The 18,757-nt window shown below is 36.2% G+C and overlaps 1 protein-coding gene across 1 annotated transcript; it reads right to left on the bottom strand.

Moving 5' to 3' along the window:
- Nucleotides 1–9,283: 9,283 nt before the first annotated feature.
- On the bottom strand, nt 9,284–17,979 carry LOC148943753 (facilitated trehalose transporter Tret1-like). The gene is made up of 2 exons (XM_089101227.1): nt 17,965–17,979; nt 9,284–11,803 (listed from the first exon to the last, which is right to left on the bottom strand). Exons 1-2 carry the CDS (start codon nt 17,977–17,979, stop codon nt 10,781–10,783), a joined length of 1,038 nt encoding a protein of 345 aa, XP_088957353.1. The 3' UTR covers nt 9,284–10,780.
- Nucleotides 17,980–18,757: the final 778 nt, after the last annotated feature.

The raw sequence follows: 18,757 nt of genomic DNA on the forward strand, positions 1-18,757 counted from the left end.
TGAAATTTACTGTTTTACACCTCAGAGGTGATGCGCAAGCTTTGGCAGCCCTGCTAGTGCAAATTTTTTGACTTGCACTGTTTTTGAGCAAAAATCTTTTGGCCACGAATTGCACTTTTTTTTGACGGCAGTGGGTGGCAACCCTTGCTGTGCCTCCATGTTGTGTCCAGTATCTTAGCTCCGATCCTCCAATGTGATTAGCCGTCCCATTGTTGAACAGGAAAATAATCTAGTAGGCTGGTCTGAGGTGTCCACATTGGTAGGGTAATTCCGGATTCTCATAGAAGTTTTTTTTTCTCTCTAAAGGACCTGATTTATTGGTTCTGATTTCCAAATTACAAAGAAAGTTAGCATATTACAGATAGGTGTTGACAATCCAGATTACACCGATCACATTAAAAAAAGAAGAAAAAAACTATTCTGAAGATGTTTGAATTTATCATTTGCCTGTAGATATTTGAACATATATATAGGGAGGGGCTTCATGTTCACTTTCCTCCCCCAAAACTTTAGAATGTTATGATATCCTCCATGTAGATACATTTTTGATACAATAGGCCCTTTTCATTCAGACTTCCCTCCCCTACGAACTTGAGCTCTATGATATACATTCCCTTGGATAAGTCTAATTTCATTTTATAACATTGTAGTTACTTCTTCTAGTTCCGTATAATTATTAATTGAAAAACAATCAGGGGCGTAGCTCGGAATTTCTACTGAGGAGAAAAATGACTAGTCAGGGGAAAGGACAAAAATTATGGTTGTCTTTCACGATTTGGCTTAGACTGCCTTTTGATGATTCCTCAAGGGGGTATTGAATTTTCTAGGGGACAATACCGCTAACTATACCCTTATCAACACCAAAATAAGAACAGTGATTTAGTAAGAATATTAAAGTAAGTAAAATCAAGTAAGTAAGTAAGTATGACTGCACTAGACCCTCAAGGTCCAGACCAATGGTGCTGTTCTTCGTTTCATGGCCCTTCAGCCAGGAAGTTTAATGAGGGACTGGGGGCCAGCCATTCTGTGCTTTCACAAATCCCTTCCTGCTAAGTAAGAATGTTTATATGGATAGCTTAATAATATTCCAAGTTGAGCGTGAATGATGTTAAATTAATATTAAGTTATAAATATAATTTAATTATATCCCTATCTTTAAAATTCAAAGTTTTAAATGATCTGCCAATCCGAAATTGCCAATCTTTGCAAGAAAGAGTCATGATTTTGCAATCTAAAAGACATGCAGATCTAAAATCCGCTGTAGATTTTTCTTGGACTGCATATATTAATCCTATATGACCCTCTTTTAATCGAAAGCTGCGAGTAAATCTGTTCCAAGCGTTTTATTCCAACTAACCAAGTCATCCTAACATAATTCTTGCATATAGCCTGCTAGAGTACGCACCAGCCTTCTTTTTGTTGGGGCTCCCAAAATTCGCTTGGCACCACTCTAAAAGAACCAGAATTAGAACTAAAAGAGCAGAATACATTAACACCATCAGCTGTCAACCTTCAATAAAAGGATCCATCCACTTGAGTCTGCAGATTTGATCCTGTTTGTGTAATCGTTTGTCAAGACACGAGACAGACATATAGGCAGACAATAGTAGTATTCCTATACTAGGTCCTAGACGAACATCATTAGGATAACCGTATTAGCACAAAATTCGGGTGAATGTCCTACATATTCCTGTCGGGATATGAATAACTTATATTAGACCTTCAATAAATAAGAGGAATGATCAGTTATTATAATACTTAATATTCAGTAATTTTATGGCAATTATATGAATACAATTTTTATTTTGGGCTGAAGGAAACTGGTTTTATGACAGGCGCTTGGGTAAAGTAAACCAGCGAGCTTTTGTCACCAATGAATCAATTTCTATGGCATTTTATTTTAGAGGGAACTTATGGTCATCCTTGTCCCACATCCAGGGGCTCCATTGCCCCATCTACCGAATTCTCACCCCCTTTTTTGGACTTAGAATTTATTGGACTTAGATTTTTTGGACTTAGAATTTTTTGGACTAGAAATATTTTCTAATCTGTTTTGCACAAAATTTGATGAAGATTTGCTTCTTTGAATCAAATGTATGGTTCAATAAGTTTTGTTATTTTGTACTCTGTTTTGCACAAAGTTCGATGAAAATACGCTTCTTTGAATCAGATGTGTTGTGCAATATGTTTCGTACTCTGTTTTGCACAAATCCCGATGCATATACGCGTCTTTGAGTCAAATGTATGGTTTTGTACACATTTGTTTTGCAGAAACCTCAATGAAGATACGCTTCTTTGAATCAAATGTGTGGTATGCAAGTTTTATGCAAATTAAATGTGTTGTACTCTGTTTTGTATAAGGCTTTATGAAAATACGCTCCTATGACTCAAATGTGTGGCTCAAAATGTTTTGTACTCTGTTTTGCACAAAACTCGATGGAAATGTGCTTCTTTGAATCAAATGTGTGGTTCGAAATGTTTTGTACTTTGCTTTATAAACAGCTCGATAAAGATACGTTTCTTTGAATCAAATGAATGGTTCAAAACGTTTTGTACTCTGTTTTGCACAAAGCTCCATGAACATAGTTTATTTGAATTAAATTTATGGATCAAAATGTTTTGTACTTTGTTTTGCACAATGCTCGATGAAGATACGTTTCTTTACATAAACTGTGTGGTTCAGAACGTTTTGTACTCTGTTGTTCAACCATTATTTAGCCTCTTTTGCACAAAGCTAGATGAAGAAACGTTTCTTTGGATCAAATTTATGGTTCAAAATGTTTTGCACAAATTTATTGTGCACAAAGCTCCATGAAGATATGGTTTTTTGAATCAAACGTGTAGTGCAAAATGTTTTTGTACTCTCTTTTGAACAAAGCTCGATGAAGAAATATTTCTTTGAATGAATTGCGTGGTTCGAAATTTTACACAGAGAGGAAGAGAGAGAAAAAAAACACCTACAAATACACAAAGTTAGACACATAAAAACACAGACACAGACATGGGGACAAGCAAACAGCCACTCAGACTCACAAGCAAAATGAGAGAGATAAGCAAACAGCCCGTCAAACACACAGGCAAAGAGAGAGAGAGAGAGAGAAAGAGAGAGAGAGAGAGAGAGAAGCAAACACCTACAAGCACACAGAATCAGACACATAAACACACAAAGACAGACAGGGAGACAAGCAACCAGCCGCCTAGAAACATAGGCACAGAGAGAGAGAGAAAGGGAGAGACAGAGAGAGAGAGAGAGAGAGAGAGAGAGAGAGAGAGAGAGAGAGAGAGAGAGAGAGAGAGAGAGAGAGAGAAAGATAAGCGAAAACCCCGTAAGACACACAGGCACATTAGAGTGAGACAGACAAAATACAAATAAACACAGAGTTAGACACATAAGCAAACAAAGGGCACATGAGCTTGAAGTTCGGTTACATTGAGTTTATTAATTTTAAGTTAGGTTCGTTTAGGTTAGGTTAGTGCTAACAAACCTAAACGAACCTAACTTAAAAGCAGTTAACGTCTCTCTATGCCTGTGTGTCTGAGCGACTGTTTGATTCTCTCTCTCTTTCTCTCTCTCTCTCTCTCTCTCTCTCTCTCTCTCTCTCTCTCTCTCTGTGCCTATGTGTCTGAGCAGCTGTTTGCTTGTCTCCATGTCTGTCTTTGTCTGTTTGTATGTCTGAATTTGTGCGTTTGTATGTGTCTTGTCTCTCTCACTCTCTGTACCTGTGTGTCTGAGTCTGGTGTTTGCTTGTCTCTGTTTGTGTGTCTGACTCTGTGTTTTTGTACGTGTTTTCGTCTCTCTCTTTCTCTCTTTCTCTCTCTCTCTCTCTCTCTCTCTGTGCCCTGGTGTTTGAGCGGACATTATGAAATTATGCGAGTTAGTTTTATAGTATTATTTGTGCTTTTGTGTTGCAATTGTTATGCTATTTTATTTTTATTTGCTATGGGCTATGTTTAGTTATTGTTATACATGTTATTATCATGTGTTTTGACTTTATATGCAACTGTGTTTGTTTTTGCCATGGCCCAAAGAGGCTTTTGTTTTGCAATAAATATCGATCTATCTATCTATCTATGCATATCTATAACTTTTAAAACTACATTTTCATTCAAATTAGAGGCTAGTTTCTTTCAGGGAAACAAAAATGTAACAAAAGAGGTTAACCGGTCATAGGGATAATTAGTGCTGTTAAATCAGATCTGAGACACTTAGTTTCGACACTTGACTCGTCTTATTCAAATTTAGTTGTTTCATTCTAAAACTTTTTTTTATATCACCAATATCTAAGCCTTGTAGAAGCTATTTTGGGTTTCTGAATGATGAAAAACTAGAATTAAAGTTGTTTTCCAGAGTATAGTTAATTTCGAATTCGAATTTTCATTTTAAACCGGTTTTGAATCGTCAAATTTAAAATTTCATAGTTGAATTTAAAATTACTATAGTGAAATTTCTTGGTGTGTATCTTGACTGTTTTCTTTCTTTTAAACCCCATATAACTCATACCCGTTCCCTTGTCCTCCGCCAATCTTCAATGTTATACAGGGTTAACTCATTTCTTCCCCCTGATGTTATGCTTTCTCTTTATTATGCTTTTATTTTTCCTTACCTTTCTTATTGCTGTTCTGTCTGGGGTAGTACTAATAAATCTCTTCTCTGCTCACTTCAAAGAGCCCAAAATAGGGCAGTGAAGGCTACTTTTCTTCTTCCTCGTTTTTACCCTTCCTCTGATCTTTATAATGATACTGGAATAGCTCCGCTGGATCGTATTTTGGGTAAAAGTTACCTTTATTTAGCACATTCTGCTTTTCTAGGTAGACTCCCACAATCTCTGCAGCAGTTTTTCTTTCTGTCAGGCTCAGGTAGGTACTCTTCTTTTTTACGTAGCTCTTTTCGCAGGTTCATTTTACCTAAGCGTTCATCGACAGCAGGTCAGAGGTCTCCTGTTTATCAATCTATTTTACTATGGAACTCCATCCATCCTGATGTCCCTCTATCTCTTTCTGCAAAGGCACTTTCTCGCTGGGTATTTCCAGTATAGTATTTTCCCCCTTTTTTCTTCATTTTTTTGCATTTTATCCACATTTATGTCTTTTTTTTCATTCAATATATTTCAAATAATTCTCCTTTTTTCTCCTATTATTTCTCCTGTTTTCATAAATGTATCTTAACTTTTTTTTTTTTTTTTTGGTTTTTTTTTTCTTTTAGTGCTTTATAATAGCGTCTTATTTTTTTTGTTGGCCCTGTACAAGCTTAGCTTCTTGGGCGTGTTTAAATTTTTAAGTTTGTAATTGTATTGTTTTTTTTAGTATTAATAAATTGATTGATTGATTGATTGATTGAAGGTTTAGTTCGAGTTTAATAATTTTATATTAGTGTTCTAATCTTTTTTTCATCAATATTAAAGCCCCAATGAATTAATTTTAGGATAAAATAATTTTAGTGTTTTTACTTAACTCATGCACTACTTGAGTTTATTAAAATTTTATTAAGTTTTACTAAACTCATTAAGGAGGTTAAGGTGTAAAATAGAGGCCATAGATAAAATTACTGAAGAAATAGAAGGTACATCCAGATGGTATAATAGTAAAATATTGCATTGGCATGTTAAAAAAATTAAGAGAGAAAAGTCGGCCTAAACTTGTGCCAACTAAATATAGGAATGGGGCCACAATTAGTGATAAGGAAAGAGGTAAAGGGAAATGCGTAGAACATTTTGGGAATGTGCTAAACCGTGATAAAGTTACAGGAAATGATATACAAAAAGGAAGTGAAGGAATATTTACTTCAGTCATTTTATTGCGAGAAAGAATTAAAGACGCTACTAAAAGGATTAGAAAATAACAAGGCCACAGTGGCTGATAGTGTGGTAAATGAGTTTTGTTAATATGGTGGTTGTTGCGTTAGAGATAAATTGCTGAAGATTATAACTTAAATTTTTTAATAAAGGAATTTAAATAGCGATTAAGATAACTCTAATTAAACCCCTCTATAAGAAAGGTATTAAGAGTAATTGTAGTAAACATAGAGGCAATTTATTTAGTATGACGATACATCTCACTTAGATATCATGTTGATACATTTTTAAGAGAAGAATAGTGAGGTTTCGGGAAGGGGAGAGGATAGGTCGACCAAATTGTCACTCTTAGATTAATAGTTGAGAAGTGGTTGACTCATCACATTCCTTTAGTCCTTGGTTTTATAGATTATGAGTAAGTGGTTGATTTAGTATATAAAAAAGCTATAGCGAAGGTCATACCCTTGAATTGTATACCAGGTAAATATATTAAAGTAATTATTGCTATGTACGAGAACAACATTGCTGTGGCTAAAGTCAAAAATGAGGCTAGTAGCTGATTTCGTATTAGATCAGGAGTAAAAAAGGGTTGTGTTCTATCCTCTTTTATATGGATCATTTTGATGGACGTTATCCTGACGAGCACGACAAAGGCTATAGGAGAGCACATAATCAAATGGGAAAGAAAATATCTTTTAGACTTAGACTATGCTGATGATTTGAGTGTCATAAATTAAAATATTAGCAAAATGAAAAATTTTTTGGAAGTTGTAATAGTTCTGGGTGCAAGAATCCGCTTTCAAATTAATATTTAGAATGGACCCCGGCGCCACGCCGGTGCATCAACCGAATGCCACCAACGAGGGGCCCGGTTGGCCGCCAATGAGAGGCCCGGTTGGCCACCGCCGAGGTGTCACAACACCACCGGCGTGCCGGATGTACGCCACCGCCAGCAGAGGCAGCGGCGTTCGGTTGACTTTGACTTAATTTTGCGGCAATTCTTTGTTGCGACAACCTCAAAGTCGGGAGCTTTTCTTTTCTCGTGTGGTTAAGTGTTTCGATTTTTTATTATTAGAAATCAAGCAGGGCTTGCACTATCCCCTAATTAGGGGATTTCCTCAAAAATCTATGCGTCACCCCGAAAAAAAATTTGGTTCCTCAAAAATCCCCCAATCACAGTGCCACCCCTAATGATATATCTAGTGACTATCCCTGCCAAATATTACTTCGAATACCATAATTCTTCACTACTATCTTGTTCGTTAATTTTCGTCTCTTGTGTTACTTCGTATATAAACCAGACAGATAATATTGCAATATAGACGGGTCTTCATATGTTGACAAAAGTATCGTCTTTATGAAATTAAATAAAAAAAAAACAGGTTTTTTTTACTGTAAGTAAGGAGCGACATTGAAACTTAAAACGAACAGAAAATATTCCGAAAAAATCATCGGTGGCGCGCCACCGCTGTTAGTTTTGGCTCCGCCGCCGCAGGTCTTCCCTTGTCGCCGCGGCGCCGGGGTCTAATTTAGAAGAATAAGTCGCTTGGACTAAGAATAAGTGAGGGTGAAGAGGTGATGTCGGGTAATGAGAAATACGATCAAGTGAATAGCTATACTTACCAGCGCAGCAAGGGCGTATCCAGGATTTTCGTTGGAGAGTGGTATTTTTTGGGGGGATGGGACAAAACAAGCTTTAAGAATGCATCAAAAATTTGTTTATTTACATTTTGTTACGTTTCTAACTGTCAAACAAAAATTTAGTGGGAAAGAATCGTCCTTGTCGGTCAACCATCTAGGGACTGACGAACAGCGGATCACCCCTGAGCTATGTGGGGAAAGGTCGTAAAGAAGGATTTAAGGGAAATTAGAACCTCTTGGGAGTATGTAAATAGGGAGCCTTTAAATAGAATGGGGTGGAGGAAGAGCATGCTGCTGTAGTGGGTTGTTAGTAGCTGTTGTAGTAGTTCGCTAATAATAGTGGTTACGGAGGGTTTTGAAATGTGGGCGTTTCAAAAGGCCGAGGAAGATTTGTTAAACCGATGTCCAGAGGAATTGTCTGCAGAGAGAGTTCGGTACCCGTTTGACTGACCGTATGTCAAACAACAACCAGCTCAAAAAATGCTGTCCTATCCATTTTCTAGGGCTATAATAAATGAAGGGTTGAGGTGACAAGGACACGTTTAGCGGAGAAAAGATTACAGACTGTCAGAGATTGTTTTTTTTTTGGAAATCCACCTGGGGCAAAATAAAAAGCAGATCGTCCTCGAACGGAGTGGAAAGAGGTAAAAAGAAAGGATTTAAAGGAACTTGGAACTCCGCGGGAGGGAGTAAACGGTGATCTCTGAAGATATTGGGACGGAGAAGCAGCGTACGCACCTGTGTTGGCCTCCGTCCCTCAGTCGGTTTGGTATTGCAGCGAGTGCAGTAGATTTAAAATGAAACCAAATTTAGTAATGGGTACAACTTTGGTATATATATATTACCAGCAATTTGTTTTTTAGTTACTCATATTCATTATTAAAATTTATGCGCATTATTAAACTTACATTTAACTGTAAGTTAAAAAGAGAAGCCAGTGTGTGCAGAAGCTTTTTGGAGGTGGAGGGGCTATAAGGAATTCAGGGTTAGGACAATAATAAAAAATAATTGTTAGAAAAATTTGAATAAGAAGTGCCGAAATATTGAAGAAAATTTAGAATTTCGGGAAGGGCTTGATCCCCCCTCCCCCTCTTAGACTTCCCTGAGTGTGGTATAAGAAATTATTTTTCCTTCAAGTTACCTTATACCTCTGGTCGAGGATGTTGTCAAATTTTATATTAGGGCACAAGAGGGTGAGTAGCTGATTAGACAGTGAGACTTTAGGAGATCCCTCCCTTAGCCAAGCCCTTTGCACCGAAAGATTGGATTTTGACAATAAGCCTTCTGATCAGGTTTAAATAATTCGGCGGCATTAAACTGCAAATAGTACACAAACTCACAAACAACATAATTAACTTCAGCAATGAGTTTTATTAATAGTACAAGAAATAAAACAGATAATAAATATCTCTGTAAATACCTCTATTAATATAAATAAAAACAAAAATTAATAACTCTTAGAGTTATTTTAAAATAAATAGGTAGTATAATATAAAGAAAGAAAATAACAACTTATAATACTAAAAAGTCTATAAAAAGTCAAAACAGTTTTAAATTATCTTTGAAAAATAAGTTGTTCATACATTTTTAACATGTTTTTCGTTTACTGAACGTGGCTTATTGATAGGTTTTAGATTATGACGGGAAGGCGTCATAACATCCAACCGTCAGGACATCCAACGTCATAACGTCCACAAAATCCGTCATAACATCCACAAAAAAATCCGGCAGAACCACCAACCGTCACAACATCCAAAATGTTAAAACTTTAGTTTTTTTGGGTTTAGGGGGGAAAAGGTACCTAGGCTAGGTTAGGTTACGTATTTAATATATTCTGTGCTTTACCCCCCACCCCTAATGTGCAAATATATAGCCCAAATTTGTTTCATAAATCATTATAACCGGGTATCTGTCTCTCCCGTTTGACTAGTTTCCTTGATAGAGTCTATAGCGGTGTGTACCATTAAGCAAAACAGTACCATTTTTTCTGTAGTTAATATCTTTCGTTTTTTGTATTTTCTATATTTTGCGTGTATTTAATTTCTTTTTACACTACATTCTTATACCTCTTGTAAACTATAATTGTGGGTAATAATGACGACTTAAAACTATTTTTAGTATCAAAATAATGGCTTCTGGCCTAATTTGTACTTTCGAATTCTGAATCAATGCCAATATAGCAGTATAAATCAAAGTAGCATAGATTTCTTTGGAGTTGATGATAGGTCTTACGATCCAAATTTTATTGAGTCCAATTTTTTAGAGCGAATCAAAACAATTACTGACACCGTCAAAGATGAGGCTGCTCTCATTGTTTATTTCATTCCATGAGAGGACCTGTGATTGAGTGTGTTGAGGGAAGGGGGGGAGGTTGAGGACCTTGAGTTTAACTGACGAATATGAAAACTAAAGCTTCAGAGATTCTTTAAGGGTTGTCTGATCAATTTTTTGAGCCCAATTGTAGATCTGAAGAAAATCTATATTTTCAATTAGGCCTACAATTGCAATTTGCAATTGCAATTGCCTTGCAATTCATAAATGCTTCAAAACCAGGGAATTTGATAAAAAAAAAAGCCAAAATACCCCTGGTGATGAAACCACTCCATTGGAAAAGACATACTTATGTGAATGGGTGGGAAACAAGATTAGCTCACCTAGCTAATCTAGCTAATCTAGGAAGCTTAAGTTTTAATGTTCCTTCTCTACATTCTTATGGATCTGTTAGGAGTAATGATGCTCAACAATGATGACTTATGAAGTGTCTTCTGTTAATAATATTGCGTCATCTAAATTAGGTATTTAAGTATGAAATTTTTTATTATACAGTGGATCCGAAAGTATATTTCTGAAGCTGAAAACATTAAAAATGCATTGTTAAGGACATTTTTTTCAATTTCTACTCTAGGTTAGGAACCAGTTTAAACCGAACACAAACAAATTATTATTCCCTTCTGTTATTCACCCCTGCCTCTTATCCTTTCGATTATATGGTACCAGTTCCCCAAATAAAATAAAAGACATCGATCTTAGACCTATAAAAATACCGCAACATAAATAATCACAGATACAAATTATTAAATATTGCCAGGCAAGACCCCACTATCCCTTAGTCATCAAGCAGTATATATAAGCCAAGGGCTATGCAAGTGACAGCTCATGTCCTAATTAATCTGAAATTGACCTTTTATTCCTTTCAATTTACAGACAACCTTCAAAAGTGAGATACTATTAGTGTGATATATAGCCTACTATGACAAATATAACGGAGACAATAACTGTGACATTATATGCCTATAAACACTTAGAAAAATTTGTTATTAAAAAAAATTTTTTTCAAAGAGCTTGGTTTAATACCGATCGACAATTTTATTCCCTCTACATGAAATGAAATGTAACTGAATAGTTTCAAGGCTAACAGACTTAAAGTCAGGTAGTTTTAAAAGCACAAATAAATAACCAAAAATGCAAAATATTGTATAAAACCACAATGTACCAGACAAATACAGCTTGGACTGCATTAATGAAAATGTTACATTTATGCATAAACTGGGAAGCCAAAACAGTAAACCCAAAAGGACAACAGCCAGCCCCTTATGTTTATATGGTACAAATTCCCCGAACAGCATCCAAGGAATCGGCCCAAGACCAAGAGAAAATGCCCCAGCATAAATAATAACACATGCAACCGGTATCCAATTCCAGGGGAAAGCAGGATCCACTATCTCCAAGTCTTCAAATAATATATATAAGCCTAGGGCTAAGCCAGCAGCAGCACATGTCCCAGTGGATACTAAAAGCATCAGTTTCTTTCCCTTCTTATCGATAAGGAATCCACAGACCAGTGTTGCCACAAGTTGTAAACAATACAGGACCACTACTGGAAAGTGTGTAAATCCTGAGCTTGGTAAAGCATCGTCTTTATATCGTTCAAATGCAAATAGGAGAACACCGTCAATACCAGAGAACTGTCCAAAAAACATAATTGCACCAGCTATATACACTGGCTTATAAAATTCTGGCCGAAAAATTTTAAGTGTACCAAAATCTTTTTCCAATGATAAAATATCGCAGGCGTCCTGAACTGCATTGAACTCTGGATGAATCTCAGGGCGTCCACGTAATTTTTCTAAACTTCTCATAGCACTATTGGGTTTTCCTTTCCGTATCAAATATCGAAAAGACTCTGGTAAAATAGACATTAGAGCTAAAGAGTGTACAATGCTGACAATTAAACCACAAATTCCAACGTAGTACCAGGAAATCACTCGAGAGGCGCTGAAACAAACCAAACTCCCAAATATACTTGCAAATGTTGGTAGAGATGTGGCTAATCCTCGGTTTGACGGATGAGCTATTTCACTGATATATACCTAAAAAAAAATAAAAAAGTCAAATATTATTAATCATGGTCACAATTTTATTATGTAAATAAAAGCAAAAAAGGGAAAGCAAACTACTGTTTAGAGGATTCGATACCTTCAAAATCATTTTGCGAGCATCAGTTGACCGTCTCAACGACAAAGAGTACATTAGTGAATTTTCCCGAGGGGCTGGTTATCATTGAAAGCTATCGAGAATAGGCACTGTGACTATGAATTTAATTGAAAAACAGTGAAACTATGCCGGCAAGATTTTCAATCAAAGTAGTTTGCACCACAAGCACCTCACAAAGCTGCAAAATTAATCAGCTAGTATTTCTTTTGAACGGATTTTGGCACTTCCCTAGCATGCTATAATATGTTTAGGGACTACAATCTGTTTAGTACGCTATAATATTTTTAGGGACTGTACTATTCCGAACCTAAAAAAAAGATTCTACTCCGTTCAATCGAAAAAGATTTCACACTTTCTAACGATTTATGTTTTATTAAAACTGGATATTTCCATCTTCGGCACAAAACGAGAAAAGTTAAATGGTTTTTCTACGATTTCCAGGAAAGTATCTGTTGGGTTTCAGTTTTGTGTTTTTATTTGGATCTCTTATCCAAACTCTACAATTTATGGCAAGATAAACTAATAAATTCTAAATTGTTTGGCTAAACAAAATAAAAAAGTTTATAGTTGACAAGATAAAGTGATTTTTTAGGCATCCAAAACAACAAGTAAGCCAGATGGCCAGTTAAAGTAAAAAAAAAAATCCAAGACTTTTTAGAAAAATCACGCCCTGAAGGTCAACTCCCATTGGCCCCACAAGCATTAAATCCACATTTTGATGCCTATTCTTACTTTCATAAAAATGTAAGAGGTTCAAGGGCGGGTAATGACTTTTTTCAATAATTTTAAAATTATGTTAAAAAATCATTTTTCAAAATCTAGAAGTGGGTAACTTGTTTTCAATTTGTTTCAAAGAATATACTACAAGTTATTTTTCAAAACCCAGCTGGGGCAATTGCCCCCTCCTCTCCACTCATTGGGTACCCTCTGCAAGAAAAGCCTTAGTGTAAACGATCCAGTTTGAAGTAGAGGGTCCACTAAGTAGACACGAGCCCATACTCCGGAATTTATTTACGAAAGGGAAATTGGGTAAACAATCGACTTTTGGGCATTCTTTATTTAGTATATTCAGCATATAATTCAGCACATTCAGTATATTATAACTCAGTAAATCCAGTATATTTAGTATATATTCAGCTACATTTAGTAAATATTCAGCTAAAGGTACAGAATACGGCATTAAATTTTACAATCCCTACCAGTTGAGTTGATCACCGTTTCATGGCCCTTTAGTCAGGAAGTGCTATAGGGGGTCAGGAAGAAGCCATCCTGTGTTTTTGCACACCCTTCCTATTTATCTTCCCCAGACTTCTCAAGGCACCCATTCAGAGCTCGTTTGGCTCTGGCTGAGCTTACAGAGTCATGCCACTGACCACCGTTCAAGCCAAATAATCAACAACACCAGGATTCGAACCCTTTTCTTTACGGAATAAGGATCTCAAGTCTAGCGTGCTAACCCCTCGGCAAGGACGGCTCTGAAACTTGAATAAGTAAAAAACGATAGTTGTCAATTAGCCGGAACCCACGCGAGACGTCAAGTTTGGTTAATGCTAATCACTGTATATATAATTATATATACAGTGATGCTAATAAAATAAAACAATATATGATGAAAATATAATAGTTTAGAAACAAATTTGGGCTATATATTTGCATATTAGGGGGGGGGATAAAGTATAACATATATTAATAACGTAGCCTAACCTAACCTAGGTACCTTATCCCACCTAAACCCCAAATAAACCAAAGTTTAAACATTGTAAACGCAATGACAAACGGTGGTTTTGCAATCCAATTATCTATTGGAAGTCTCGGACTAGTTTCTTAAGCAACGTCCCTATACAATATATCGCGTGGGTTCCGGCTAATTGACAAGTACCTAAGAAACAAAACAAGTTTTTTTTTCAACTGAAACTAAGGAGCAACGTTAAACCTTAAAACGAACATAAATTATTACATATATGAAGGGGGCTGCCTCCTCCTCAACACCTTGCTCTTTATGCTAAAGTTTTTTAGTACTTTTGAGAAAAGCTTCTTATTGTTCCAATTAAACGACCCTAGTGTTTAAGGAGTCGTTCTTAAAGAACTGGGACAAAATTCAAACTTTACTGTAAAGAGCGAGGTGTTGAGGAGGAGGCAACCCCCTTCATATACGTAATCATTTCTATTCGTTTTAAGGTTTAATGTTGCTCCTTACTTTCAGTTGAAAAAAATTGTTTTTTTTATTTGATTTCTGATCTTTTTTTAAATAATCCCAGGAAATCTCGCCCCACGTCCACAGAAAAATACCCTACCCACGGATATATCCTCTAGACAATTCAATCCCGGTGAAAATTTATCCAGGACAATTACCTTTAACAACTCTACGCTTAAAATTGAAACGGAAAAGAGAAACAAGAAATATAAAAAGAATTTCGCATAGGAATTCTGGCAAATTCCCCCAGTGTATCATTTCCTTCGACAAGTTCACCCCCTGGAAACTTCCCTCCTCATGAAAAGTTTCCCCATGAAAAAAAAATAACAGAAAATTCTTCTTCCCACCCTGAAATATAAGTAGAGATGCCTTATTGAGTCCGAACAGAACCACGTGGTTTATGGTTTTCTCAGTGAGAATGAAAAAACAGAATTTTTCTCACTTGAAAAACCATGAATTTTGTCACATTTATTTGATGTTTTCATGGATGGTTATGTATGTTGTTCGATTTATTTGATGTTTTTCTCGGATGTCAACATCAAATTATGGATGTTTTATGGTTTTTGTCAGTGAGAATTTGAAAAACAGGAACTTTCTCACATTTATGGATGTCAACAGCAATTCATGTTTGTTATATGGTTTTCTCAGTGAAAATGAAAAAACAGAAATTTGCCAAATGTTATGACATTCCGGAAACAGTTAGATCACGTGTTTCCTTCTCAGCCAGTCAGCGAGTCGGATACATCCTCCCTCTCAGCCAATCAGAGGGCTGGTTACATATTAGCGGTGGTGTTAATATAAGGACCGGTTTTTTTTGCTATATTTTTATTAGTTTGTGAATAGAATTCAAAGGAGTGAGAAGAAGAACAGTTTGGACTTTACTCATTTGGATATATATTTGTGATGGTGATGAGTGGAATGTTTACACTATTAGAAGTTGATTGTGGAGTTAATGATAATAGTACAAGAGCACCAAACATTGCGATGGAAATCACGAAAGGATCGTGGATTTGTCTGGACTGGGATGCAGTATATGCAAGATATGTGATATCCTTGAGCAAATTTGAAATGGAGGATCAATTATGTTTCGCTGCAAAAGCTGATATAGCACATGTGAATAGACTTCAATGTGCTTTAAGTGCATTAGTGAAACATATTGAAGAAAATAAACAGTATCGTTAATTGTACATGCTTTTCTGGTTAGAGCTGACGAATCAGGGTCAGTCTAGAGTCAACAGTCAGAGTGAAAGGATTGAAAAATGAATAAATTTGAGAAAGAGAGAATTAGATCAAATCTAGTGTTTATGGAAAAACATTTGATTTTGGATGATGATTTTCTCAAGTTATCTCTTCAACACAGGATATTCTCTTGTCAGGGAACACTTGACAATATAATGAGGAGTGATTCTCCCCCATTGGACTATTTTATGAAACTTTTAAAATGTGATTCAAATGCTTATACTCAATTTATTGATATATTAATTGGAACCAGGCAGAATCATTTTGTGATTATACTTTTGAAAACATTGCCAATGGATTCAATGTAGATGGCTCCCCCATCATTCAAAAGAGGTAACGTCACAGAGCTACTCCTCTCTCCCCCATTTCCCTCTCGTTGAATTTATCGAACGAAGAGGATCAGTTTCGTTTTAGCTGTGAGTGAGTTGACATATGAAACAGAAAAATGTTCTATATATGTCCATTGTGCATGTACACTCTTGGCAGTTTTAATCAATGTGAGAATTGTACAATTATTGATGACTATAGTGAAAAGTTTAAATTATGTAATCCTTGTAAATTACATAGAGGCTATGCAGTACAAATTAAAGGATGTAATTCATGTCTTGAGGAGGTGTGTGACTCTCATCCTAGAGGGCACCTGTGCTCCAATTGTCACTATGATAATTGTGTTCAGTGGGAGAATACTTACCCCGCTGTGATTGGAAAGAATCCCAACCGTGTTTTCAGTTTATTTCTACGAGATTGGTATCGTCGCGGATTTAAATTATTCTTGGAAGAAGAATCTGGTCTACGATTCAACTGATGGGCCAACAAGACAATTTGGTTTCCACGTCATCGCTGTGACGTCACTACCTACAATTACTATGAGCCAAGTGATTTTTATTTAGCTGTGACGGAATGTGATTCACCACTTGAAAACACTGTTTGTGATATTGCTTCAAATAGACAGATTGAAACTCTTGAATTTCATATTATGAATGAAAATAGTATAATTGACTATACAAAGAGATATGACGAGATTGAAGTTACATTGTACTGTAGAAAATGTGACCCTGACTTTGCAGTCAATCAAGATCAATATACAGTGAATCCAAATGATTTACCAGCATTAGTGGTTCACGATAGTTGCCTATATATCGAAGATGAAATCTAAAGTGAAGATTTAAAGACATTGTTGTATATATATACATTTTATTAATAAACAAATTCACAAACATTTTTTAAGCACTTTACTCTTAGGGCACTGAAATCAATACTATATAGGTCTGAGAGGATTATTTCCACTAGAAAGTCATTCAGACGCGGATTGTCACCATAAATGTGGAGAACCTGCTTGTAGGTATAACCACGACATAGGAACACAAAATTTAGTAGTGCTTGGAAGCCGCAGCTTTTAGTCGTTAGATCTTACACCCTCTTTAGAGTTTGAATAATAATTTTCCCACTGCTCTCAATATTGTTGTTGATGTGGGGTGTGTAGAATGTATAGGGTAGCCCAAGAGGATCAAAAAATTCAATCGTCTTCATTGTTTGAAAGATGCACAGCCAATGACCCGTCAGCACAGTCGACGGACTGCTATTAACAATAATCAAGGTATTGTTGACACTTTTCCAAGAAAGTCCGAGGGTAGACAATAGGATTTGTACTGGGACATGTAGGGGTCCATATTAAATACATTGATTATTTGACTGGTGTTCATGGCGCCAAGTCTAGTAGAACACTGCCTTCGGGAGTGATTTCCCAATAGGTTTCATATTGGTTTAGTGAGATTAGTGCAATACTCTCAGCCAATGGGTCGGCAAATGTACACTCTAAACGCACACTCCCCGTACGTAATATACTCATATCCTGTGTACCCGACAAATCCAGTACAATGATACCATGTGTTTTAGCAAACATATCTTCGGTTATACCATTTTCAAATAGTTATAAGTCGTGATCTAGGGATTGCATGGTCAGCTCGTAAAATGTTCTATAGGATCTATTAAAAGATAGATTGTAGAGCGGGATTCCGTTTACTTTGCACACAAGAAATGAAAGTCCAAACATCTCGAATTTATGTGGGCATTCAGTCCATGATCCTATTTCACTGGAACTTTTTACAAATGCCAAAGCCAATTTCGACGGGATTTCAACCTTGATAAGGGATGAATCGGTGAATGTGTGTGACCCCATGGCAATATTACATTGATTGTTGATTGTATGTGGACCAAGTAGTTTAATGTTGTTACCAATGACTCTCACTTTTTCCACGGCCAAAGCAACATAACTCATGACCTGTTGTTTGTGTACATGAAGTATTGCCGAGGATTGGCAGCAATATCTTTTCTCAATATGAAATTGGATGGTGCAGGCGTTAGTTTTAAATCTACTTTAACATTGGGCGGCAGCCATTGGGGTATATTAAATATGTCATGATAGATTTTTCCAACTAGATGTAATTCACTAGTTGTAGCATTTTTAAGTGCATCTGTACTATCAGTATTAGTAATATATTCACATCCTTTGGAGGTGCCTCTCAATTCCTTGTATATCTTGGGTGTCATCAACATGAATTGCATATAGCTCGTATAATTTGAAAGATTGTTGCTTGTGCTCACCAGTATGCCATTCATGTACACACTGATTTTACTAAATGAATTATGTAGTATACAATTTTCATATGATATTCAACCGCTCAGAATTGGCAGTGAATTATAAGATTTCCGGAATTTCATATTTAAATCAATAAATGTTGAGTACATGTCATTTAAGTAGTATTCATTAGAATAAATTTGAAAGTGTATATTATCGGAGAGGGGTTGTTGTGGATATAATTGTTCATAGTATCCATGCTTGACACTCACATCAACATTTTCAGCATTGAATAGATTCAATGAGATGGTGATTGAAGGTTGGAAATCCTTATGCGGTAGGTAGGACATTTTAGGAGAAGAAATCTAGTTTTGATCTAACAATTTTCTTTCTGGGACTTTTGGTTACAGCACGGGTCGACTTTTTCCTTCTTTTCTTTGATAAGAGGGTTGTCTTACTTTTCTGTCCTGAGTAGAGTCTGATGAGGGGTGCGTCTTATCTTGGCCTTTTTAAGCCTATACCGTTTTGTTTTAATTTCTCGTCAAAGGTTTAAACGCTAGACATAAGATTTTCCAAAGCACTTTTTTTAAAATCCTTGCCAGAGCCCCAATCGTATAGTGTAGAGGATGCAAAATCTGTCGCAGCCGGTACAAGATATTTTCTGGCCAGTGGTAGTGAAGAGCGAAACAGCTTAGCAAACCAACTGCCAAGACCGTAGCCAGACATTGACGAGCGACCCTTGTAGTAGTCCATTCCATTGCCCTGTTGTCTTGGGCCAAGAGTATTAACATAGCAGTCAATATCAGGACAAGTGAATAC

The sequence above is a fragment of the Artemia sp. Qi Xiang Cuo genome, chromosome 15 (assembly GCF_049724085.1).
Source record: "Artemia sp. Qi Xiang Cuo chromosome 15, ASM4972408v1, whole genome shotgun sequence".
NCBI classification, from domain to species: domain Eukaryota; kingdom Metazoa; phylum Arthropoda; class Branchiopoda; order Anostraca; family Artemiidae; genus Artemia; species Artemia sp. Qi Xiang Cuo.